The sequence below is a fragment of the Eulemur rufifrons genome, chromosome 19 (assembly GCF_041146395.1).
Source record: "Eulemur rufifrons isolate Redbay chromosome 19, OSU_ERuf_1, whole genome shotgun sequence".
In the NCBI taxonomy this organism is placed as follows: domain Eukaryota; kingdom Metazoa; phylum Chordata; class Mammalia; order Primates; family Lemuridae; genus Eulemur; species Eulemur rufifrons.
In genome coordinates, this window is record NC_091001.1 from 57,255,600 (window position 1) to 57,279,976 (window position 24,377).

At 52.1% G+C, this 24,377-nt stretch overlaps 1 protein-coding gene across 7 annotated transcripts in view; it reads left to right on the forward strand.

The window, feature by feature from the left end:
* Positions 1-24,093, forward strand: part of DCTN1 (dynactin subunit 1) — a 32,594-nt gene extending 8,501 nt beyond the window's left edge. The window contains exons 1-32 of one of the 7 annotated variants that reach the window (XM_069494812.1): positions 2,826-3,132; positions 4,997-5,242; positions 5,506-5,584; positions 5,786-5,820; positions 6,527-6,547; positions 8,925-8,942; positions 10,340-10,360; positions 11,974-12,165; positions 12,492-12,689; positions 12,844-13,048; positions 13,124-13,202; positions 13,323-13,482; positions 13,598-13,702; positions 13,886-14,077; positions 14,162-14,278; positions 14,522-14,674; positions 15,220-15,380; positions 15,487-15,655; positions 15,928-15,996; positions 16,242-16,304; positions 16,410-16,559; positions 16,716-16,877; positions 16,960-17,091; positions 17,308-17,433; positions 17,671-17,813; positions 18,087-18,253; positions 19,643-19,657; positions 19,846-19,979; positions 20,096-20,288; positions 20,548-20,627; positions 21,144-21,233; positions 21,655-24,093. In XM_069494812.1, coding sequence (XP_069350913.1) covers positions 3,100-3,132; positions 4,997-5,242; positions 5,506-5,584; positions 5,786-5,820; positions 6,527-6,547; positions 8,925-8,942; positions 10,340-10,360; positions 11,974-12,165; positions 12,492-12,689; positions 12,844-13,048; positions 13,124-13,202; positions 13,323-13,482; positions 13,598-13,702; positions 13,886-14,077; positions 14,162-14,278; positions 14,522-14,674; positions 15,220-15,380; positions 15,487-15,655; positions 15,928-15,996; positions 16,242-16,304; positions 16,410-16,559; positions 16,716-16,877; positions 16,960-17,091; positions 17,308-17,433; positions 17,671-17,813; positions 18,087-18,253; positions 19,643-19,657; positions 19,846-19,979; positions 20,096-20,288; positions 20,548-20,627; positions 21,144-21,233; positions 21,655-21,792 — 3,846 coding nt within the window. In that variant the 5' untranslated portion in view covers positions 2,826-3,099 and the 3' untranslated portion in view covers positions 21,793-24,093. Of the gene's footprint in view, positions 1-2,825; positions 3,133-4,996; positions 5,243-5,505; positions 5,585-5,785; positions 5,821-6,526; positions 6,548-7,789; positions 8,943-10,339; positions 10,361-11,973; positions 12,166-12,491; positions 12,690-12,843; positions 13,049-13,123; positions 13,203-13,322; positions 13,483-13,597; positions 13,703-13,885; positions 14,078-14,161; positions 14,279-14,521; positions 14,675-15,219; positions 15,381-15,486; positions 15,656-15,927; positions 15,997-16,241; positions 16,305-16,409; positions 16,560-16,715; positions 16,878-16,959; positions 17,092-17,307; positions 17,434-17,670; positions 17,814-18,086; positions 18,254-19,642; positions 19,658-19,845; positions 19,980-20,095; positions 20,289-20,547; positions 20,628-21,143; positions 21,234-21,654 lie in introns of those variants that run through there. The other 6 variants (XM_069494814.1, XM_069494813.1, XM_069494815.1 and 3 more) reach the window with 6 other exon arrangements.
* Positions 24,094-24,377: the final 284 nt, after the last annotated feature.

Sequence of the window (24,377 nt, forward strand, 5' to 3'; positions counted from 1 at the left end):
GGAATAACAGAACCACAGCTGTATCCCTGTCTGGAGCCCATGCAGTTCTGCTACCTCTTTCCTTGCATCTGATCTATAGGGCCTTCTCAGGGTTTTTTGATACTATCTCTGAATTGTCCTCTTTCTTCTTCTCCCTCTCATGAGCTTGGTTCACACCCTCCTCACTGCATGTTCATTATTTCAGCAGCCTCCTTGCTGTTACCCTTGTCTTTGCCAAGTTGCTCCTGCCTCCACTTCATGCTGCAGGTGCCACCAGTTTGGTCTTCCTGAAATAGTTTTCACCATGCAGTCTCCTGCTCAGGAATGAGACTGGCTTCCAGTTGTGATTGGATCAAGTCCACCTGTCTCTGCTTGATGTTAAACTCCTTGCCTATCCATACTTACCTCCTAGTACATGTTAATGTATTTATTTATTCAATAAATATTTGATTAAGGGCTATTGGGCTTTTCCTCATAAAGAGGAAAATTTGTGGGCTCTCCTTCAAAAGGCTTATAGTTTGATAGAAGAAATCCAGAATTCTTCACTTCAGCTAAGTTAATCTTCTTTAATATTCCCTAGTCAAGTAAAATTATTTCTGACTCTATTCATACTGTGCTCACAACTTATAATGCTTTTGTGGCCTTTCCTCTCCACATATAAAAATTCCCGTAACTTAAGGCATAATCAGGTACCCCTTTTCTTTCTAGTTCACGTTCTCCTGTCTATAATTCCTTATAATATTTATTGTCTAGACATTTTAAGATTTATATATTAATACCATCTAGTGTCATGTCAGATGATAATTCTTTGCATTTCTATAACTTCTGGAGTTTTTATAAAGTACTTTTATGTGCTTTATCTTATTTGAGCCTCATAATACTAATGGAGGTGTGGCAGATAATGTTCCCATTTATAGGAGAATAAACAGCCTCCAAGAAGTTAGGTGACTATTTATACCTATGTGGCAAGTGAGTTATGAAGCTATTCTTAGATTTGAGCTCTTCTGAATTTTTGAAGGCAGTGTGGTCTAGAGAAAGAACATAGCCTTGGAAGGCCAGAGATGTGTGTGGTAATGGTGAGGAGTAGTAGAAAGCACAGAGGGATCTGGGTCAGGTTGGTTCTTGTTTTGGCTCTGCTCCTCACAATCTATGTAACTTCAAGAAAGTTACTCAGTTCTCTAAGCCTTTGTTTCCTTGTCAGCATTATCCCTGGCCTACCTCTCTATCAGGTTCTTGTATTGAACATGTACGATACTGACATTGTTTTTAGCTAACTTTTATTGAGCACTTACTAAATACTAAACACTTTTCTAAATGTTTTACATGGATTATCCTCGCTAATCCTCACAACACCTCTCTGAAATATGTTCTTTGTTATTTCCCAATTGGCAGATGAGGAAATTGAGGAATAGAGATATTAAGTAACTAGACCAAGTTTGTGTAGCTACCAAGTAGTAAAGCCAGGAAAGCAGCATGAGTCTAGAACCAGTACTCAGCCATGGTACTATAAAATGATGTTTTTAAAGGTACCCTGTAGACCTTTAAAAGTGCTCTGAACACGTGAGGTCCAGGCTGCAAGGACCTGTGTGGCCCTGCCCACCTGTGTGCTGGTGAATAGGGAAGGGAGGAGACAACATGGAGATTTTGCAGAGGAGGAGAGAAATGGTTTCCTAGGGAGTCTGGCCAGGATTGAAGATACGGAAAGGCTGTATTCGGGGCCATGTTTCTGGCTGTTGGATATCATTCTACTGTTGGGCTACCTGGCCTGCCTTAGAAAGAGGGCAGAGCGGGGGAAGTCACTGTTCTGTCAGTGAGGGAAGCGCCGTGCAGAAAACACAGATATCCCAAGGCCCCGGGGATCTAGATCTATACTGGACCCTGTGGAGCCATAGGTCAGACCCCAGTCCAACCTTGTTGGCTACTTAAGGGGCAGGGACCCTGGCCTGTTGGTTCGTAGCCCATGATAGATGGGTAAGTAAATGAATTGCCATAGTTGCATAGCTCCTTGGAAACCTCTCACTATAATGCATAATCTCATTAGATTAAAAAAATTAATTGTAAAAGTAATACATGGTTATTAAAGAGTTTTTGTGAAACATAGAAATATAGAAAATAAAATATTTCATTGGGTCTGTGATGCTAGGAGACAAGGCCAAGAGTACAAGGGGCAGGTGACTGAGGTGGGCTGGGTCTTGTGCTACAAGGGGAAAGTGGAGCTCTCTGCTTTTGTCCACTGCCTTTAGTAATCCAGTTGAATCTGATACTCTTGGGTTTCAGAACCTTGCCCCTTATAGCAACCAGAAGGGAAGAAGAGTAACTGTGGTAACCTTTGCCATCATAGACGGGTATGAGGTACCTGGCTTGCTTTGTTATGTGTATGAAGTTGCCTGCGTTGCTACCCTTCCTTTGCTGTTTATTGGGCAGGGCCTGGCTCCTCTGGCCCAGTGTGAGATTGAAGTCCAGGCCCTAATCACATGGATCTGGACCCTGAGTCCAGAGTTTAGAGAGGGGAACAAGAGAGAAGAGCACCAGAAAGAGGTTGAGAGACCCTTATTTTGGCTGTGTGGAGGCCCTAGGCAGCTGATTATTTTGAAATGTTATTGATGCTTGTGGGCCTGCTGAGGCCTTATATCCTGGGGGTAGCGGGGACAGTGATGGTGAGAGAGTGCAGAGTAGGAGGAATCATCAGGACTGTGCTTCCAGCCCTAGGACAGTGTACTCTGGAGGTGTGTGCTGAGGGTCTGTGATGTGGGCCCAGCCCTTAGTCCCTGGCCCAGGTGAAGCAGCGGGGCACTAGGACCCAGAGGCTAGCACAGTCCCTGACAAGTCTGGAGCAGCACTAGCGCAGAGTGAGACTCATCAGCTGGCAAGCAGGATTCGGTGTCTCTGGTTCAGGAATCCTCGGGCAGCAGAAGGGGACTTGCATCTCAGCCCCCATCATTGCCCCCACCCCTAGCCCTGTAGGCCACCGAGTGAGGCCCATGGACTGGGGAGGGCCGTGCCTGACGACTCCTGTATCTGTCCATGAGGGCCCAGTGCCCTGACCCTCCTGCCTAGGTTTCTACCTTTTCTCTCTGTCTTTGGCCAGCTGGGGGAGGGGGTAGAGGCCGGGTGAGCAACATGGCCCAGAGCAAGAGGCACGTGTACAGCCGGGTAAGTGGCCCTAATCTGGGGTGGCCCTGGGAGGGCTGCTGGAGAAGGCCTGGGTGCCTGTGGACATCATTGCTGTGGGGGCTGGGGAGATAGGCTGGAACTCAGCTGGGCGCACTCACAGTCTGTGTGTCTAAGGAGCCCTCGAAGCCCTGGTGGTGTTAGGCTGGACACCTAGCCTAACACCTTAACTTGAAGGCCTGGAGGGAGGCACAATTGTGAGCCTCTGAAAAGGTGAGGCCTAAGAGAGCCATTTGTACCACAGGGAATACAAGTGACACTGGAAAGGGAAACAGGTTCCCAGGGTTGGGTCCTAAATGGGGACTGGCAAGACCTGACCTCTGACTCTAATTGGCCCTCAAGCCAGGGGTTCCTGACAGCTGCCAGACTGTCTTGGGGACTCAGAATGGGGTCGATGGGTCAGAAAGGCCTTACAGTGAAGCCTTTCTTTAGACTGCTTTGTTGTTTGTCACTTGCTTTCTCTCTCTTCTGAGATTGAATTTGTACCTACTGTGTGTCCACCTGGTTCTGAGAGGCTTATTGGGGTTGGGAAATGGGGGGAGTCTCTGACTTTGGGTCTTGCCTTGATGTCACTGGCAATTCCTTTTATTGTCAGGTCCATGAGAGCCACCCTGCTATCTCAGGTGTGGTTTGGGGTCCTGGAGCCCCTGGAAACTGTGTCCTCACCTTCCTGGATGAGCTCTTTGGGGAGGGGAGTTAGAGAATGACAGGCTGGGAGGTGTCCTGGCTCTGGCAGGTCTCCCTTCTGAAGCTAAATGGGGGATATCAGAAGGGAGTCCTGTGGAATCTTTAGGACCATGGTGTCACATCTTTATGTCTCATTCATCTGTTTCCTCCAAGGCCCCTGGTTTATGGAGTTGTTATTGCTAAAAATGGCTTAGGTGTGATTTTCTTCTAAACCATTGGCCTATTTGGGACCTAATTTCGTATTGTGTTCTGTCATCACGGGTGTGTCAAAAGCTGAGAGATGCCCAAGGACAGTGTCTTAGTCTGTTCCTTTGCCTTGCCCATCTATGGAGTGATAAGCCATACATTTGGCCTGCCAGGCAGTGTCTGGGAGACAGAGTGAGGGACAAATCTTAGGTACCTGGTTTACTTGGGCCTGTGTTTTTCTCTTTATAGCAACATAGCATGGGGGAAAGATCTCCTAAGCTTGAGCATAGAGAGTTGACAGAACAGGACTCCAGCTAGAAAGAAAGGAGTTGAATGTTTGAATGGACTACAGTGAGACATCCAGGAGTGCCTTGGTGGGGTGGGAGGAGTCAGATCAGGAAGGCATGGTGTTAACTTGAAGGTCTGGAGGGAGGCACAGTTGTGAGCCTCTGAAAATGTGAGGCCTAAGAGAGCCATTTGAACCACAGGGAATACAGGTGACAGTAGGAGGGGAAACAGGATTCTGTAGGGTCACCCACTGAATCCACCTGTCTTCCTAGCTCAGGTTCCTGAGTCAGGGCATTGGGCTGTGGGAAGCCTGGTCTAAACTGAGTTATTTCCTTGAACTTAATTTATCTCCTGAGAGGAGAATTAAGGAGGCAATGCTCCTGAGAAAGCAACCATGTGGTGACATTCACAGATTGATCAATGAATTCTGATTTGTTATAAAATTTAAATATAAGTTCTTAAAAATTCTAGCAGATTCCAGAGGAATTTGGAGAAGTCTTAGAAGATAATATCACTGACATTTTTCAAGGAGGAATTTGGGGCTCCACCTCACCCTGAGAATAAGATTCAGGGAAATGACTTCTGGTACTTAGTCCACAATCCTGGCTGGGGCAGTTCTGCATTAGGGTGCCACCCTTGACCTGAGGCCTCTAACTGTGTGTGTTTGCATATGTCTTTCTTTCAGACGCCCAGCGGCAGCAGGATGAGTGCAGAGGCCAGCGCCCGGCCTCTGAGAGTGGGCTCCCGTGTGGAGGTGATTGGAAAAGGCCACCGAGGCACTGTGGCCTATGTGGGAGCCACACTCTTTGCCACCGGCAAATGGGTAGGCGTGATCCTGGATGAAGCAAAGGGCAAGAATGATGGGACTGTCCAAGGCAGGAAGTACTTCACTTGTGATGAAGGACATGGCATCTTTGTGCGCCAATCCCAGGTACTCACACCCTGCTTCTGTGTCTATATGTGAGTGTATGTGCATGTATCTGTTGCACGTGCAGTTGATGTGTTGGTACTTCCTTTTCCTGGGTATAGGCATAAGCCTCTGGTTGGGAGAGTGGGAAGTAGCTGGGGAGGGAAGATTGGAGATCCATCCTTAGGGAAGCTGCCCTGTACTCCTGGCTTGCTTGGAGACCAGGGAGTGGCCTGTGTTACAGCCATTCTTGATCTGGCTGTATTGAATCTATTCTGTGGCCTCAGATCCAGGTATTTGAAGATGGAGCAGATACTACTTCCCCAGAGACACCTGATTCTTCTGCCTCAAAAGTCCTCAAAAGAGGTAACAACCACCCACTTAAGTTGCCTCCGCACATCCAGGAGTCCCCAGGACTTCTCTCCATAACATGGAGCCACAGTGGACCCTGAGATTTTTTCCATCACTATCATATTCCCTTGTTATATCTCGCCCTGCCCCACCATGATGTTCTCTGCCTCTACCCCTCTATACAAGCACACACTTTGTTTCTGTTTGCTTTCACAGAGGGAACTGATACAGCTGCGAAGACTAGCAAACTGGTGAGTGGTTTGGGGGTGGGAGGGGGAGCAATAGAGGGAGGGGAAGGAGAACAAGAGGAGGGATACCCAGGCAGGTAGAAGCAGTAGGTGAATCTAAAACTGAGTTAGCCTTCTATTCTCTCCAGCCTCCCTGAGAAGGAAGCTGACTGGGTATGAGTTGCTGTATTATAGTTATAGTAAAGGTGGTAGCAGGGAAAAACTCTTAGGCTCCAGAAGTTCAGGATCAAATGGTGTTGAGTTGGGGGTGATAGGAATGACAGATCTGACCCCAGTAGTATAGCCAACTTTCTACCTTTTGGTATCGAAAGATGCTAATGTTTAAAGGGTCTGAGGGTAGGGGTAGGGAAGAAGGTAGAGGAAGAAGGAGCTCTCCTATTAAAAAGTGAGTGGCAAGGAGCTGGGCCCTCTGTTACCTTTTTTTAGGCTGTGTGCAGAGGGCCCTTCCTAGCTCCCCTCTGTCACTCTGTGCAGGGTGTGTGAGGTGGGGCTCCAGACTGCAGCTTCTCTGGGCCAGGGTGTGGACATCCTGGAAGCTGAACCTTGAGGAAACCCTCATCTCTCTTGTCCAGGGCTTGGCAGTGACCTGACTCCCCCTCTTACCTGTGTATGCCTAAGTTGGTCTTAATACCTACGCTCAGGATGTCTGGCCAGCTAATACAATACGATGTCTATTCTCTAACTCTGCCCTTTCCTACTCCTCATGCAGCGGGGACTGAAGCCTAAGAAGGTGGTGTGTTTACTATTTGTACCTGGGTGGGTGGGGGCTGTGAGCCCCCTCCCCAGCTGTCCTGCATGTCCTTGGGCTGCTGCATGTTTGTGTGTGTGACCTTGGGGCTGGGATGACCAGAGGAAATGGCAGCCTTGGCTTTCAGAGTTCCTTTGAGGTGTGCAAGGACATCGGGCTCAGTGTCCAGGCCCAGGTAGCACTCATTAGTGACAATTTCCCCCTGCCCCAAGACTCCAGGTCATAGACTCCCCAGTCAAAGACTATAAGCATTTGACTATAAATAGCAGCAGCATGAAATAGAACATATACTGGGTTACTGTAGGTTCTCACTTAGCCCGAGCTTGGGGGGCCATGGGAGGGTAGACTGGGGAAAGTACCAAGTGAGATGGTTGTGCAAGGAGATAGGAGGTCAGGGAACAGAGCACAGGAAGAACAGACCCGAATTGGAAAGCCTGAGAGTCTTTTTGTGCCTGCCTCTGGGTGGGTGCTACAATAAACACCCACCCCCACTCTGCCCTATCAGCCTTTCCCTGCCTTCTCCTTCCTCTGGTGGTGTGCCCGAGGCCTACCTCCTACCCCCTGCAGCCTTCCATCATCTGTCATTGGAGTGGGGCTCAACTGTGCCACCTCCCTTCTTAAACTCTTAAATTGCTGCCATGGCCACTTCCTCACACCAGCCCCTGCCATGGACCTCTGCCCAAGCTTTCTCCAACCTGCATGTGCCTGTCTGACCTGTAACTACTGTGCTGTATGTACAATACTGTGATTTCCTTGTTGCCGGCCTGTCTCAGGCCTTTGTGACATTGCATGGAGAGCTGCTGGCTTGGGGCAGTTGGAGGGGAGAGGAAAATGTCTTCTTTTAGACTCCTGATTGATGATGGGTCCTCACTTTGGAGTCGTGCCATGGTAGAGAGGACATGCCGACACTCGCTGTGGGGCCTGGCTCTGGGTGGGGATGGGGATGTAAGGAAAACAATGGTGTAAAGGTTGCTGGGCCCATTCCAGGGTCATAGAAGCTTGGCTTTGTCCCTTGATTATTGTCTCCTGTTGGGGCTCCCATCTCACCTTGGGCCACTGAATAGAGAAGAGCATGAAACTATAGTCTGATATCTATGGAGAAGTTCTCTGGCCATAGCCTGACCTGACCCTGGTCTGGGGCCTATGTAATGCCCAAATCCTGGGGCTTTGGCAGCTATCTGAGGAAATATGTCAAAGCCCAGCCCAGGCTGCCCGTGCCGCTTTTCTGTACTCACGGTGGAAAGTGTCAGTCAAGTAGTTGAATGCCCCCTGCCCCTAATCTTCCTCACCAATGGTTCTCCCAAAGCAGATCACTTAGCATAGGGCCTCTGCTCTCACCCTTGTGGAACAAGAAGCCAGTTCTAGAGCAAAAGAGCATGCTTTGAAGGGGAGGGCAGAAGAGAACCCGGATGTCTCAACTAAGTGCTCAGTTCTTTCTGGAAGCCCTTTAGAGACAGGCTTTAACCTGTTCACAATCAGGGGATGAGAGAGAATCCCACCCACTGTCATTAGAGCTGCTGCTACCCAGATGGAATGTTTGCTAGAGTTTCTTAATCACTGTGTATGCTCCTCAGAGCCAAAGCCTGTTGCTGAAGGGGCGCTCTAGATGTGTGTGTCAGATAAGAGACATAAGGATGTTGCCAGTGATTATAAAAGACAAGTGGAGTTGATGGGGTTGTGGGTGCCACGGAGTGTAAGTATTAGACTAATGCAGCAGGGAGGCCCTGTGTCCGTCCCCGCGCAGGATGCCCTGGATCCATAAGGTGTCATGTCTGGGATGGCTCCTGGCCTAGTTTTTTGGAGCAAGCTCTTGGGAGTGGGCAAGGGAGGGGAGAGAGGAGCCAGAACCTGTGCTTTGGAGGAAGCATCAAGGCAGGCTCTGCGCATGACTTTGTCCAGTCAGAAGAGGAGGAGGAGCCAGCAGAGCCCTGGGCGGTTGCTAGGTGACTGAGGAGCAGTGGCTCCACCCCCACGGAGCAGAGGAGGGTGGGTGCATGACGTCAGGTGGAGCTGGTGCTGCGGCCACTGAGGCTGCCATCAGCCTAAGCTAGCGAACTGGGCCAGGCGCCGCTCCGCCCCGGTGCCTGCCGGAGACTGGTGGTCCCGCTGCGCATCTGCAGGGGCCTCTGTGTCGGAGCGGCAGCCGGTTGCAGGCTGGGAAGCTGCTGCACCGGGAAGCTGAGGCTGCATTGTTGGGATTTGATGCACTAATCTCCTGTCTCCGCCGCCTTTCCCTCTGTTCGGTCTCTTTCCCTCCCTCCCTTCGTCTGTCCTTCCTCCGTGTGTTTGTCTATCCTCCTCTGTCCCTCCTTCTCTTTCCTCTCCTTGCTTTCTTTGGTTTTCTGCAATGATGAGACAGGCACCGACAGCCCGAAAGGTACTCTTGCTTGCTCTGGTCCTGCTGCCGGGTTGCCAGGGCAATGGTGGCAGCAGGCGGTGGGGGTGGGGGCTGATCGACTTCATCTGTCTACCTGGTTGGGGGAGGTGGGGGGTGATGGAGGTGGGGGGCAGGGAGAGGTGTGTGTCACTGCCGTGCCCCACGCCCTGAGCATTTGCTTCCTGCCCTGCCTGCTTTGGGCTCTGAGTCTGTGTTCCAGGCCTTGTACCCAGTGGCCTCAAAGGCTTGGGCTTCAGGCAGCCTCCACTGCAAACTGGCTCTGGGAGAGTTTCCTGTGGTAGAACCTGGGGAGGCTGGCTAAGGTGTCCCAGTGCCTCTAGCAGGCCTACCTGTCTCACTCAGCCTTTGCTAGAATGCCTCTTGGTTGTTCTCCCAGCATCTCCCTTCCCCCAGGGTTTGTATCAGGGTGCTTTACCAGGGTGGGATGGAGACTCTAGAATAGTTTTGACCAACAGCTATGGAAGCTTAGCCTAGGAGATTAGTCTCCTTGGGCTTAGTGTATCCTGAAAATAGGGCCCAAGCCAAATCTTGTCTTTGCCAGAGCAATGAGACACTGGGTAGCAAGAACATTCTTTGGGAGTTGGCATTAGTTGTCCATTTACCACTTTGCAGTAACCTGAAGGGTTTCTGGATTTGATTTAAGGCAATAGTTTCTCTATGCTGCTGCCCACCCCCACCTCCTTTCGTACAGCTGGGTGGGGTTACTTTGCTGAGCTCTGGGCTTCTGCTAATGCAATATTCATGGTCCTGACACCTGAGCCCTCTGCTCTAGGGATGGGGACTGCTGCAGGATCTGGTCATGGAGAAGGGGCTTGGGGATAGGGAGGACACCAGCATTTTTCTGTCTTAGGGACCTGATCTCCCACTTCTGTGCTTATATGACTCTTGTCACATAAGGTTTCTAGGGAGTCCTCTATGGAGTCTAGCACTTGAAGGAAGAGGCTGACCTGGGAAAGTCCTTGGGAGTGGTGGCTGGGCGGGGCCTCTGGCTCTGGGCTGGAGTGGGAGAGGTTGTTCACAGAAGGACTGGTCTCTGGAGACCCTCTCACCAGCTGCTGCCACTGGTATCCTGTGGCTCAGCCTAGGAGACAGACTTCTGGGATTTCTAGGGTATCTGAAGGGGTGAGGTCTGGCAGGGTTGGGCAAAGGTGGGGGCAGGAACTAAGGAGAACTGGAGTTTCTGGGATCTTGGAGTAGGAATGCAGTGATTCAGTGGAGGGAGAAGGGGATGGGATGTGGGAGTGGGTGGGCAGCTGACTGTAGCCCCATCCTTGTTACTTCTTCTGCTCTCATTACTGTCCCTTTTGCTGTCTGTCTTTCTGCCATTATCCTTTCTTTCCTGACTACTTCTCCTCTGGCTCCTGTTTCCTGTCCAGACCACAACTCGGCGGCCCAAGGTGAGAAAAAACAGGCCTCCCTGTGCAAGCCATTGCTGAGTGTACACACACATTTTAGGCATTTGCATGTACATGGGCATGTGTATGATCAAGTAAAAGTTGGTCATGGTGCATCTTAGGTTCTCTTTGAGGGGGAAGAGGGGTTGGGGTGATGGCAGGCCTCTCCTGGGAAAATGAGTTTTGACTTTTAGGAGGTTTTCTAAGCCAGTAGCTTGAATGCAAAAGAGAATGAATGGGGTTGTGGTTAATCAAAGCAGGCTTTCTTGAACAAGGGAATTTTGACCATTTTTGAGGGGAGGGATTGGAAGAGAGGTTAAGAACATGGTAGTGTAGGCTGGGTGCGGTGGCTCACGCTGTAATCCTAGCACTCTGGGAGGCTGAGGCAGGAGGATCGCTCGAGGTCAGGAGTTCGAGACCAGCCTCAGCAAGAGTAAGGCTAAAAAATAGAAAGAAATTAACTCTCTACTAAAAAATAGAAAGAAATTAACCAGACAACTAAAAATATATAGAAAAAGTTAACCGGGCATGGTGACACATGCTTGTAGTCCCAGCTACTCGGGAGGCTGAGGCAAGAAGATTGCTTGAGCCCAGGAGTTTGAGGTTTCTGTGAGCTAGGCTGACGCCACGGCACACGGCACTCTAGCCCTGGCAACAGAGTAAGACTCTGTCAAAAAAAAAAAAAAAGAGCATGGTAGTGTAAAATGTCAGTGGAAAAGGAGGTAAGTGTGTCTGTGAAAGGCTTTGAGTGGGGGTGTCTCTGAGCATCAGCCCACTGGGAGAGCTTCCAGGCTCAGCACTGCTAGGGGGGCCTCAGGCACCAGGGTTGGGGCTTCAGGGCAGCTCCTCCCCATGTCCCATAGGGGCCTGGGTACTGTTGCCTGATTAGAGCTTCTTTGTCTTGGGGGAGGAAGATGATAGAACGGTTGTTTCAAGGGGGAGTCAAGGGGTACAACTTTCACCTTGGCCCTTTTACCTACAGGGTCCCCTGAAATAGACCAAGGGGAGGGAGATTTCAGCTTGACTCCCAAAGAGGAGGGAGGGCCTAACAGGGGTAGAGAGCCTAGCACCTCCGCTTTTAGCCCAGCCTTCTCTGGGAACATGAATATTGGAGAACAAAGTCTAATCTGTTCTTTTTCTCTAGGAGTGACATTGTGGTACTTTTTTTCCCCTGGGGGAGGAGGGCACAGACCTGGAGCAAGGATAGGACTGGGAGTATTAAGAAATTGCTAGAATGATCATAAGTGGGTCATGAGGGGGGGTTCTGGGAAGTAAGGGATTCTGCTCTAAAGGGCAGTGCCAGAGCTGGGAGGAATGTGGGGTCAGTGCCAAGGGAGGAGCCTTATAATCTTATGTCTTCTCCCATCCTTTCCTCCCTCGCTCCTCTGCCTCCCTCCCTCCTCCCCCTGTCCTTTGTCACTTTCTTTCTCTGACTCTCTGTGTCATTTTCTCTCTCCTGTCCACTCTGTTTCTCCATTCTCACTGTGCTTTGATACTCTCTGCTTTTTCCCTTCTCTGTGTCCTTCCCTTGCCATATTTTCATATTCTGTCTCTCTCCCCTTTGCCACCCCCATCTTTTGTTCTCTTTCTGGTCTGCACCTCCCCTCTCTGAATAGCCCACCCGCCCAGCCAGTACTGGGGTGTCTGGGGCCAGTAGTTCTCTGGGCCCCTCTGGCTCAGCATCAGCAGGTGAGCTGAGCAGCAGTGAGCCCAGCACCCCGGCTCAGACTCCGCTGGCAGCACCCATCATCCCCACGCCGGTTCTCACCTCTCCTGGAGCAGCCCCGCCGCTTCCTTCTCCCTCCAAGGTAAGGACTGGGGTTGGAGTGAAGGAGAATCAAGACACCATGAGGCCTGTGACTTGGAAATTTCCCAGGGTTGGCAAAGACCCAGAACTTGGATCATAAAGGGTGGGAACATAGTATATGGATATCTCGCTCCTGACTGAGCTACCCTTTCTTTTCCTGCCCCTCTCCTGTGCTTTTCCCATATACACTGTGCCATGGTTTCCTCTCAAGATGTTTGCACACCACTTGCCTTTGACCCTGGGGCTGGGGTGAAGTTTGCACACATTCTTGTCTTGGTTGGAGGAAGGGGTGGGCTGTGCATAGATTGCAGGGCCTCTCCTTTGCAGGAGGAGGAGGGGCTGAGGGCTCAGGTGCGGGACCTAGAGGAGAAACTGGAGACCCTGCGTCTGAAACGGGCAGAAGACAAGGCAAAGCTGAAAGAGCTGGAGAAACACAAGATCCAGCTGGAGCAGGTGCAGGAATGGAAGAGCAAAATGCAGGAGCAGCAGGCAGACCTGCAGCGGCGCCTCAAGGAGGCGCGGAAGGTGGGACTCAGGATGAAGGGGGTGGCTGGGGAGGCTGAGAGACCCAAGGAAGTGTGCCAGAAACTAGACTGAACTAGCCTGGAACACCCTGTGAGAAAGGGTGGCATGGCGCATCTCTGTGCTCATACTCCTCCTACCTCTACCCCGTCCTCAGGAAGCCAAGGAGGCCCTGGAGGCAAAGGAACGCTACATGGAAGAGATGGCTGACACTGCTGATGCCATTGAGATGGCCACTCTGGACAAGGAAATGGCTGAAGAGCGGGCCGAGTCTCTGCAGCAGGAGGTGGAGGCACTGAAGGAGCGTGTGGATGAGCTCACCACTGACTTGGAGATCCTCAAGGCTGAGATTGAAGAGAAGGGTAAGGGGCCAGGAGCTGCTGGGGGCCAAATGCTGGGTGAGAACCAGGCCTGAAAGTGTTAATGGTCTTCTCCAGGCTCAGATGGGGCTGCATCCAGTTACCAGCTCAAGCAGCTCGAGGAGCAGAATGCCCGCCTGAAGGATGCACTGGTGAGGTAAGGCTGTCTTCACTGCTTGGCTCTGGCACTCATTCTCCTATCTCCAAATGTGTTAGAGCACCCATTGCCCAGTGACTCTGACACATGTTCTCCTTCTCTCTTCCCACTTCCCCACAGGATGCGGGATCTTTCTTCCTCGGAGAAGCAGGAGCATGTGAAGCTCCAGAAGCTCATGGAAAAGAAGAACCAAGAGCTAGAAGTTGTGAGGCAACAGCGGGAGCGTCTGCAGGAGGAGCTGAGCCAGGCAGAGAGCACCATTGATGAGCTTAAGGAGCAGGTCTGGGGAGCCCAGCCCCTCACCCAGAATCCCCCTACCTGATTCTCCTAATGATGCCTCCTCTTTCTAGGCACCTGCCAGCAGCCCTTCTCTTCTTTCCCTCCCTGGAACACAGGTGGATGCTGCTCTGGGTGCTGAGGAGATGGTGGAGATGCTAACAGACCGGAACCTGAATCTGGAGGAGAAAGTGCGGGAGTTGAGGGAGACTGTGGGGGACTTGGTAAGAGAAGAGCAGACCCGTGACTTCTGACGCTAACAGAGGGTTTTCGGAAGGGACCTGCTGAGAGAGGCAGTGACATATGATCCCTGACCTTTGAGCAGAGTGTATGGTGAGGGGACCCATCCTGGCCTTGCTACCCTGACCCTGCCTCTCCTTTGCTTCAACTACCTTGTGGTGACCCAGGAAGCGATGAATGAGATGAACGATGAGCTGCAGGAGAACGCACGCGAGACAGAGCTGGAGCTGCGGGAGCAGCTGGACATGGCTGGTGCTCGAGTGCGCGAGGCCCAGAAGCGTGTGGAGGCAGCCCAGGAGACAGTTGCAGACTACCAACAAACCATCAAGAAGTACCGGCAGCTGACTGCCCATCTGCAGGTGCCTGCCCACCCCTGATCGCTGCCCCCGATCATGCCAGGACTCCCTCATGACCCAGCTGTGCCTAACTGTCTCTGCTCCCAGGACGTGAATCGGGAACTGACAAACCAGCAGGAAGCATCTGTGGAAAGGCAGCAGCAGCCTCCTCCAGAGACTTTTGACTTCAAAATCAAGTTTGCTGAGACTAAGGCTCATGCCAAGGTCAGGAAAGTGGGTGGGCCTGGGGGATGGAGTGTTAGGGAGCCATCCTGGGTATGGCTGTAGGCTGACCTGGTAAGGGGTTCTGGGCTTCAGCTTCCTGGGGGACGGGGTGCTTTATGTGGTGGTTGGAAGACTCCTGGCCTGGGCTTGGCCTAGAAGCAAGGGACCTGGTGGAGCAAGGCATGGTGGTTCTGAAACTCTCTCTACCCTGGCTGAGAGCCCTCCTCCCTGTGCATCTCACAGGCAATTGAGATGGAATTGAGGCAGATGGAGGTGGCCCAGGCCAACCGGCACATGTCCCTGCTGACAGCTTTCATGCCTGATAGCTTCCTGCGGCCAGGTGGGGACCATGACTGCGTCCTGGTGCTGCTGCTCATGCCTCGTCTCATTTGCAAGGTACGGCCAATCAATCACATGTTCAACAGAAATCTCTGCCCACAAAGGGTTTATGATGCAGTGGAGGAGCACAGAGTTAGCAAAGTCACGAGGAATATGTGTCACAAATTCTGTGTTAAGAAGGAGAGGTGGGTTCTTTGAGAGAGCACAAAGGGGATCTGATTTAGATGGGGACAGGGTGTGACTGAAGGAATAACATTTGAGCTGAGGGCCAGAAGGTGACTAGGAGTTAGCTGGGGGATGATCAGCAGGATAGCATTCTAGGTGGAGAGAGAGCAGAAATGGCAGCTTGACGTCAGGGAAGAGCTTGGTCCCACTGGTCCCACCACGCTTTCATTTGCACATCCTGAATTCTCACAACCTCCAGTAGTCACATCATTACCCTTTTGCCATGTGAGATTTCCCACCCATCTAAGAGCTATTTCTGCTTTCTCTCCTGTGTGTGTTCATGCTCCCCACAGAGTTGTTAAGCTCTGTGTCCTGTATGAGTCTGTGTTCTCCATCCTCTGCTCTGAGTCCCAGGTCCCTGGTGCTTCTTCCCACAGGCAGAGCTGATCCGGAAGCAGGCCCAGGAGAAGTTTGAACTAAGCGAGAACTGTTCAGAGCGGCCTGGGCTGCGAGGAGCTGCAGGGGAGCAGCTCAGCTTTGCTGCTGGGCTGGTATACTCGCTGAGTCTGCTGCAGGCCACGCTACACCGCTATGAGCAGTAAGTAACTCCTGATCCCCCACTCCAGGGCCCTGGGCCCAGGATTGGCTGGAACTGAGATTGCCTGGCAGACCCTGCCCTCACAAAGCCCTTCTTTGATCTCTAGTGCCCTCTCTCAGTGCAATGTGGATGTGTATAAAAAAGTGGGCAGCCTCTACCCTGAGATGAGTGCCCACGAGCGCTCCTTGGATTTCCTCATTGAGCTCCTGCACAAGGATCAGCTGGATGAAACTGTCAATGTGGAGCCTCTCACCAAAGCCATCAAGTACTACCAGGTCTGGGGCGAGGATTCAGGCTTGGGGCAGGAGGCAGGGAAATGTTCACCTGATGGGGGCTGTTGCCGATGTATTCAAGGTTGTATGTCCCAGGTCAGCTGCTTGAGGCCTGGTTTGCTCTTAGATGAACTTGCCTTATAATGCAGCTGCTTGGAGGTTTTGGATTCTCTTTGTACATCTGGAGACCCATGGTGACCAGGGCTCAAACGACAGTTTGAGAAGAACTCCCCACTCTGCCAGGGCTGACTATTTCTTTTGTCATCCCCCCTCAGCATCTGTACAGCATCCACCTTGCCGAACAGCCTGAGGACAGTACCATGCAGCTGGCCGACCACATCAAGGTGAAGTGTCTGGGCCAGTGGTTGAGTCCCCTATAGAGAGCACAAATGAAGGACATCAGATTAAGAGATCAGGCACCCGAGGGCTGTCACATAAGACTGGAACAGGGTCACCAAAGCCAGATTAGTGAAGCCAGAGGACCCGCTTGTGTATGGGAGTTGACAGAGGGTAGGGACCTCTTAGAGATGATAATAGGACAGAACGGCTCCTATTGGGGGCTGACGACCACATGCCTCTGTCCTCACAGTTCACCCAGAGTGCCCTGGACTGCATGAGTGTGGAGGTAGGACGGCTGCGTGCCTTCTTGCAGGTGAGAGCACATCTAGATCTATGTGAGCTCCTCTTCTTTCTTAGTCTTCTCATCCCCAGCCCTAATGCTGACTTGGTTCCCATTCATTTTCTTTCTCCTGAGTAGGGTGGGCAGGAAGCCACAGACATTGCCCTCCTGCTCCGGGACCTGGAAACATCGTGCAGTGACATCCGCCAGTTCTGCAAGAAGATCCGAAGGCGAATGCCAGGGACGGATGCTCCTGGAATCCCAGCTGCATTGGCCTTTGGACCACAGGTTTAGGGCTGCGAGTGGGGAAGGGAAGGAAGCTGAGCAGGAGGGGCCTAGCACTTTAAGATCTGGATCTGATCAAGGGACAAAGATGGTTTTGGTGTAGCTGGGAACTGTGGTGCTGGACCCAGGGTGGGCTCCTGACTCTCACCTGTCACACAGGTATCTGACACACTCCTAGACTGCAGGAAACACTTGACTTGGGTAGTGGCTGTGCTGCAGGAGGTGGCAGCAGCTGCTGCTCAGCTCATTGCCCCGCTGGCGGAGAATGAAGGGCTGCCTGTGGCTGCCCTGGAGGAGTTGGCTTTCAAAGCAAGCGAGCAGGTGGGCCTGGCTGGCTGGGCAGAAGGTGGTGGGGGTTCGGTGGCCAGTGTGAGGCTCTCACTCCTGCCCTTGGCTCTTGCAGATCTATGGGACCCCCTCCAGCAGCCCCTATGAGTGTCTACGCCAGTCATGCAACATTCTCATCAGTACCATGAACAAGCTGGCCACAGCCATGCAGGAAGGGGAGTACGATGCAGAGCGGCCTCCCAGTAAGGTGGGTGGAGATTTCCTTGGAGAGGCTGCAGAGGCCTGGAGGAGCAGGACTTGCAGAGCTGCTGCTAGTTGTGGGAGGGCGGGAGACAAGAGGAAGGCATCTGGAGAGCACCATCCTGTCTGGAAGCAAGCTTTCCCCTATGACTGGATCTCTCTGCAAGGCGCCCATTGGTGATCTCCTTTCTCCACCCCTACCCTCTGCCACCCCATTCCTTAGCCTCCCCCAGTTGAGCTGCGGGCTGCAGCCCTTCGTGCAGAGATCACAGATGCTGAAGGCCTGGGTTTGAAGCTTGAAGATCGAGAGACAGTTATCAAGGAGTTGAAGAAATCACTCAAGATTAAGGTGAGGGGGAAGGGTAGGCTCGGGATCTAGGGTTCAGAGTTGGTGGGACTCAGGGCAGCCGCAAGTGTTGGGGATCAGGACTGAGATGGCTTGGGGGCTGGGAGAAGTGGGCCTGTGATCAGTGGGAGCTCTAGTGAGCCCTCAGGGAGTGTTCTATCTCATGGTCTAGCCCAGGTTCCAGGTACCAGGGACCATGGGGAGGATGTTAGAGAATAGAAGCTCTCTGTCCTTGTCTAGGGTGAGGAGCTGAGTGAGGCCAATGTGCGGCTGAGCCTCCTGGAGAAGAAGCTCGACAGTGCTGCCAAGGATGCAGACGAGCGCATTGAGAAAGTCCAGACTCGGCTGGAGGAGACCCAGGCGCTGCTGCGGAAGAAGGAGAAGTCAGGCATCTTCTCTGGGGCCTGCTTCCTTTAATCCTCCCTCCTGCTGGAGGCTCTCTGCTTCCTCATGCATCCCCCTATTTGCCCTCTAGTAGCGAGATTCTCCCTGTATTCCTTCCCCACTGCCAACCCCATTGTATCATCCCCACCTAAGCCTGTGCTGCCCTGCCCCGGGCTCCTCACCAGCAGGCTGCTCCAAGGACCTCTCAGGACTGAATAGGCGGGGGGACTGTGGTTAAGGGGCACTGCCCAAGTCCAGATTCTCTTCCACAGAGAGTTTGAGGAGACAATGGATGCGCTCCAGGCTGACATTGACCAACTGGAAGCAGAGAAGGCAGAGCTAAAGCAGCGGCTAAACAGCCAGTCCAAGCGCACGATTGAGGGGCTACGGGGGCCCCCGCCTTCAGGCATTGCTACCCTGGTCTCTGGCATTGCTGGTGGTGAGTACAGTGGGATAGGAGCACTGGCACCGAGGAGATTGTCCTTCCTCCTGTCCTTGGCCTCAGTTTGACCTCTGCCCCCATGTAGCCCCTGCATGTTCAGCCAGGAATGTACCTGCCCGGTTTCACTCTGTGCCAGCTTCTACCAAGCTTTCACTTCCTCCAAAGATAATATGCTGAGTTCCTCTAACCAAAGAAGGGCATTAGCAAATTGTCACTGAAGTTCATAATAACAGTGACAGTTGGACTCTAGTGGATGTCCTTTCTGGGTCTGCATTCTGGCCTTTCTGTCCCAGCCCTACATCCCAGAGGGTAGTCAGGCTGGGCTGACTCTCCTAGGGCATCCAGGCCTGCCTGATGCCTGCTCATTGTTCCTCTGCTTGGGCACTGCGTTTCCCCACTGAGTTCACATGGCTTCATGCTGTGGTGTGGTCGTCTCTTCATTGCTGAAGTCTCCCAGTTTTGCTTGGGACTTTTGTTCTGTTCTAGTCACTCAGTATGGTCAGGCCTCCTTATGTGGAGTTCTTCTGGCTCCCAGGCCCAGCCACCCCAGTTTCCTGACTAAGAAGGTGGCTGCTTCCATCTTGGTTCTCATCTGCCCTATAGTTTGTTTTTGTTCTCTCTTCAGCTGCTTACTTACCTTTACCCTTCTCATGCCCAGAAGATAAACTCCTGGCCCTGGCATTAAACCTTCAGGGCCTCTAGACTTTCCCTGCTACTCTTGTGTCTGCTCAGCTGACCTCGCCTAGATAGAGTGTTGTTCTCATCAAAGTCCCCATCACTGCCACCTCCTGGTCTTGGGAGGTGACCAAGCACCTTCTTGACTTTAGATTCCCATGATATAGACCACTCTGTGTTCTTCTAGGGGAGTCTCCAGAATTACCACATCGTATTGTTTTAGCACAGACTCTTTAAATAAACACTGGTTCTGAATTTATGAAACTTCCCACCAAAAATGGGGGTCTTTTGCCTCAGAGCAATGGAGAAACCTGCGGAGCAAGAGAATGTGTTTGCATCCTCAACTTAAGCTTTGCTGGCTGAATGCTAAGGATGCAGATATATGGTATCCCTGGAGATGGGGTGTGAGGCAGGGAGGCAGGAACAGCCTCGTACCCCAAGTGTGGCCTGCAGCGCACACTCACTTTGCCATTCCTCCTCACACATCAGATTGTCTCATGGCCTCACTCCCGTTTGCTGTCTTTCACACATACCTGCTCTTCCCCAAAGGCAGGTGGCAGGGACAGAGTCTTGCTGGAGAAGGTGTGGTGATCAGGAAAAGGGTTTTCCTGTAGGTGGTGTCCAGGATTCCTCTGATGTCCCCCTAACTCCTAAGTCATTTAATTCCTCTCTCCTCTTTTCCTGCTTCCCTATGGGCTATCCTGAACACAGAAGAACAGCAGCGAGGTAGAGACCCACCCTGCCTGGGGCTTGCCAGGGCCGGTGGGAATTGGAGTTGGGGAAGCAGGGTGATGCTTCCTCCTTGGGAAGCCAGGACTGGTGGGGAGGGGGGAATAAAGAAGGGAAGAGCAGGCATGGTTCATTTTTTCAACCTTCTCCCCTGGGGCTGATGACATTTGTTATGGTACCCACAGGGGGCGCCCCTGGGCAGGCTCCAGGATCCATGCCAGGCCCAGGGCTGGTGAAGGACTCGCCACTGCTGCTTCAGCAGATCTCTGCTATGAGGCTGCACATCTCCCAGCTCCAGCATGAAAACAGCGTCCTCAAGGTGAGGGAGCCACAGGGAGGACTGAGGTGGGGAATGGAGCATACCTGCCCCATTGGTGACAGATGGCAGGGGCCTTCTAGCACCTTTTACCGCTACCCCTCTTTTTTCTCCAACAGGGAGCCCAGATGAAGGCATCCTTGGCAGCCCTGCCCCCCTTGCATGTTGCCAAGTTATCCCTCCCACCCCACGAGGGCCCTGGCAGTGAGCTAGCAGCTGGAGCACTGTATCGTAAGACCAGCCAGCTGCTGGAGACATTGAATCAGCTGAGCACACATACCCACGTAGTAGACATCACTCGCACCAGCCCTGGTATGTGCACCCTTCCCTTTAGATGAATAACACACCACTTCCTCTTGGCCCAGGGATTTAGCCCTGCCCAGGCAGTCCCCACACTGTAGAGGCTCTTCCCAGCAGTGTTCTTTGCCTCAGTGTTCAGTTTGCTTGAGTCACCCACTCTCTTTCAAGTGCCTGCCCATGAGGGGGTCTAGAACCTGTACTCCTGACCCCTAATCCAGTACAGCTGCCTGCCTGGGCCTTGGTGGGCCTTACCAGCTTTCCCTCCCCACAGCTGCCAAGAGCCCGTCGGCCCAGCTTATGGAGCAAGTGGCTCAGCTTAAGTCCCTGAGTGACACCATCGAGAAGCTCAAGGTCAGCTCAGACCCTGTCCTTCCTTACCCTACAGAGCTCGCTTCAGAGCAGTCACCATTGGAGCCAGGCACTTTGGAGTTCCTCTGGGCCGAGCCCTGTGTTAGATGGCACCTTGGGAAGGGGTGGAAGGGAAGGCAGGGTTCTTGCCTTGGAAGCTCACTGTCTGAGTGCCAGCAGAAGACAGATTCTCGTAACAAAATGGTTGAGCTAAGATCATCTCTAGAGTGAATAGTTCAGGCTGCAATTTCTGTCAGGGTGAGGTCATCGTGGGGTAGATGGTTGGGCATGGCTTCCCAGGGGCAGTAGAATCTGAGTTGATCCTTAAGGGATAAGAACTTGGAAAGTAAGGAGGGATGTTGGGGTGGGGATGGGGTTGGAGGGGAGAGCAAAAGTATGGTGATAGAGAGGACTGAGCCCTGGCCCCTGGTATTAGTGTCTCTGTGAAATCAGGGTAGTCTAGTGCTAGCCTGTGGGGGTTCCCTCAATGAACCCTTGTCTTCTTCCACCCCTCCCTAGGATGAGGTCCTCAAGGAGACAGTATCTCAGCGCCCTGGAGCCACAGTACCCACTGACTTTGCCACCTTCCCTTCATCAGCCTTCCTCAGAGTAAGGGGGAGCATGGGGTGGAGGGCGGGACAGTGTGGGGGGCTCAGGTGGGTCCTCCCCCTTCCCGCTGAATCCGAGGAAGCCTTGGAGTCTCAGGTCCAGCAACTGCATATCCTGTGTTATCTGGCCAAGTCTTACTTGCAAGTAACTCAAAAGTACTTGCAGTGCTTCCAGAAATTCCAATATTTTAGCATGTAAACGGTACCTTCCATGACCTTGGACACCAGGAGGGGCTCAGAACTCCATTGTCAGACTGTGTACCCCCATTCTAATTTGAAAAATGTGGTCGCCATGGCCTAGGAACTCAAAAGTCTCAGTGTTCTAGGGGCTGCCCTGGTCTCAGTGCTCAGGGACCCCTTCGGTGGCCCATAGCTCAAGTGAGGCCCTGACCTGGGGTCCTGATTCCCTCACCAACCCTCAGGCCAAAGAGGAGCAGCAGGATGACACAGTCTACGTGGGCAAAGTGACCTTCTCATGTGCAGCTGGCCTCGGACAGCGACACCGGCTGGTGCTGACCCAGGAGCAGCTGCACCAGCTTCACAGTCGCCTCATCTCCTAAGCACTCCTCCCCCCGCTGTCCCCTTCGACCCTCATTCCCCTGGTGCCGCTCTGCCTGACGCACAGCCACCTCGGCCAGCCTGCAGGTAGAACCGTGTGGGCTAAGCTCTTCCTGCCCCATTCAGCTTCACTCCCGACCTGTCAGTGCCCTGCCCTGCCCTGGGTTCCCTCATTCCTATCCCTGACCTCGGCCATAATTTGCTGTTTAGCTGCTCCCTCCTTCCTGAGGGTCCTCAGGGCATGTGGGGGGTAGGCTGAGACCCCACCACCAAAGGTTGAGTGAGGTCCCCCTGATTGAGGACTTCACCCCTTGATTAAAGCAACTTCTGCTTCACTGCTTTCTGTGTGGTGCTGAGAGTGGGACTTGGGCCATCTGGCTCAGAGCAGGAGTGGAGGAGAAGGGATACTGACGAAGCTTGGCCGTGTCAAATTTGAGGGCCCTCTCTGTAGTGACCAGTAGAATGCTGTGTCTCTCAAATTCACGTGCAGTAAGTTACTCTGAGCAAGGGGAAAAGGGCTAGACTTAGGGCCTTCCCTAACTCCATAGATAAACTTAGGTACCTCACTTTATTTATGGAGTTAGGAGGGCCAGGAGGTTGTAGCCTCTGCCAGCCCGGCCTTTGCTTTCTGGAGCTTCCACTGCTCTTCAGTTCAGTTTTTGGAGCTGGAACAAATGATATAATCACCATCCCAGCCATCTTTCTTTCGCTTTCCCTTTCCCTTTCCCTTCCTTTTTTTTTTTTTTTTTTTTAAGAGACGGGGTCTTGCTTTGTTGCCCAGGCTGGACTCAAAGTCCTGGGTTCATGCGATTCTCCCGTGTCAGGCTCCTGAGCAGCTGGGACTACAGGTGTGTGCCACTGCGACCTGGCTTCCCAGCCAGCTTTCTTATGTACTGACCAGAGTCTCCGCATAAGATCCAGGGCCTCTCAGAGGGAAAATTTATGAAACCAGGGAAAACTGAAGCAGCAGACTAGTAAGACAGGATAGAACATACAAACACTACTGCCAAACTCCACTACAAATTAGTATTACCCAGGGAGCTTCTTTCAAAAATTGACAGGTTTCTGGGTCTTGACCTAGACCTACTGAAAACACCTTTAGTATTGGGACCCATTAGGCCAGTGAGCAGCACCCCAGCATTTTAGAGCTTAGGCCCAGTTTAGTTTAGTTGGCTGGCTCCTTGATACTCTTTTTTTATTCCCCACTTGGGGAAAGAAATCCAGCCCAAGCTCCCAAAAAGCTCTAATCTAGATGGAGAAAGAGACCTTTGGCACTTCAGAGCAGCCCAGCTAGGCCAGGCCCTCTGCTTGTGTGCTTCCTGTCTTGAGGGGAAGGGGCAGATAGGAGGAGGGGCTCCAAGGTTGGAGCCCAAGGGGCACATTCCCAATTAGTACACTCTCTGGGAATGTCAGTGGGTTGTGGCGTTTGAATGCCTGCTCTGTGCCTTAGCCTTTCTCAACTGGGTTTCAGAGAGAAAATAACTTGAGTGACTTTCCTCAGGACTCTCAAGGGTGGTACACAAGCAATATCATGCTAGACGCCTGGGATGTAAAGTGTTACATACAAGGGGTGCCAAAGTGTGTTGGTGCTTAATCCACAGAACTGGTTGAAAAGAGTTGCTGTGTCTTGACACCAGCATCGTTACCTCATGTCTCCAAATTGGGCTCCTCTAGTGCTAAGGAAATCACAGGCCACACTGTTCTTTCCCTGGGATTGGGTTGTGCTCCTGTCCCTTCTACCCAAGCTGCTGACCTGCCTTTTGATTGGTGTTTTATTAGACGCTGAGTGCCAAGACTGGGCAACTCCTGGTGGCACTTTGAGAAGAGAACAGGGCTTTTTCCCCCCATCCTTTTCCCTTGGTGGTGGTTTCTCACTGCTGAACTGCTGCTCTCTTGAATGCCAGACTCATTCATCCAATTACTTGTTGTCCTGTGAGTGCCCTACAAGTATCTATCTCAAAGTCAGCCTAAAACCAAAGTCATCTCTTCCATGTCCCGGATATGACAAGCCACAAACCTGGATGTCTGTGACTCCTTCACTCTTTAGCTAGTTTAGTTACCCAGCCCTATTCAGTTTTTCCTTCGTTACTGTCTCTCAAATCTGTCCCCTTTTTTGGACCCACTGCTAACTTTGTGTACAATGTTTTGCTCTGGGTACGTCAGCAGTCTTTAAACTGGTTACCCTTCCCCTGTTGCCTCTCTTCAACCAGTTTTCCACATTGATGCCAGAGGGACCTTTCCAGAATGCAAAATGGGCCATGTCACTCCCTGGTTTAAATGCTGAAATGATTTCTCCAACTAGATCTTAAAATTTAAATAAAATCCTGAAATGGTTCCTGTAAGTCTCTAAACTTTGAAATTTAAATTAACTAGAATGGCACACACGATTTGGGCCCTGCCCACCTCTCCAGCGTCTTCACGGGACTGCTTCTCCCCATGTGCCTGGTGGTCCAACGTTAGTGAACCCCTGCAGTTTCCTTGTCGCCCTGTGCTCTGTCAGATCTCTTCCCACCACCCAGAATGCCATCTTCCTCCCTCCCTCCACAGTACCTCCCTGCCCTCACCCTCCCCTCGATTCCTCAGCTGA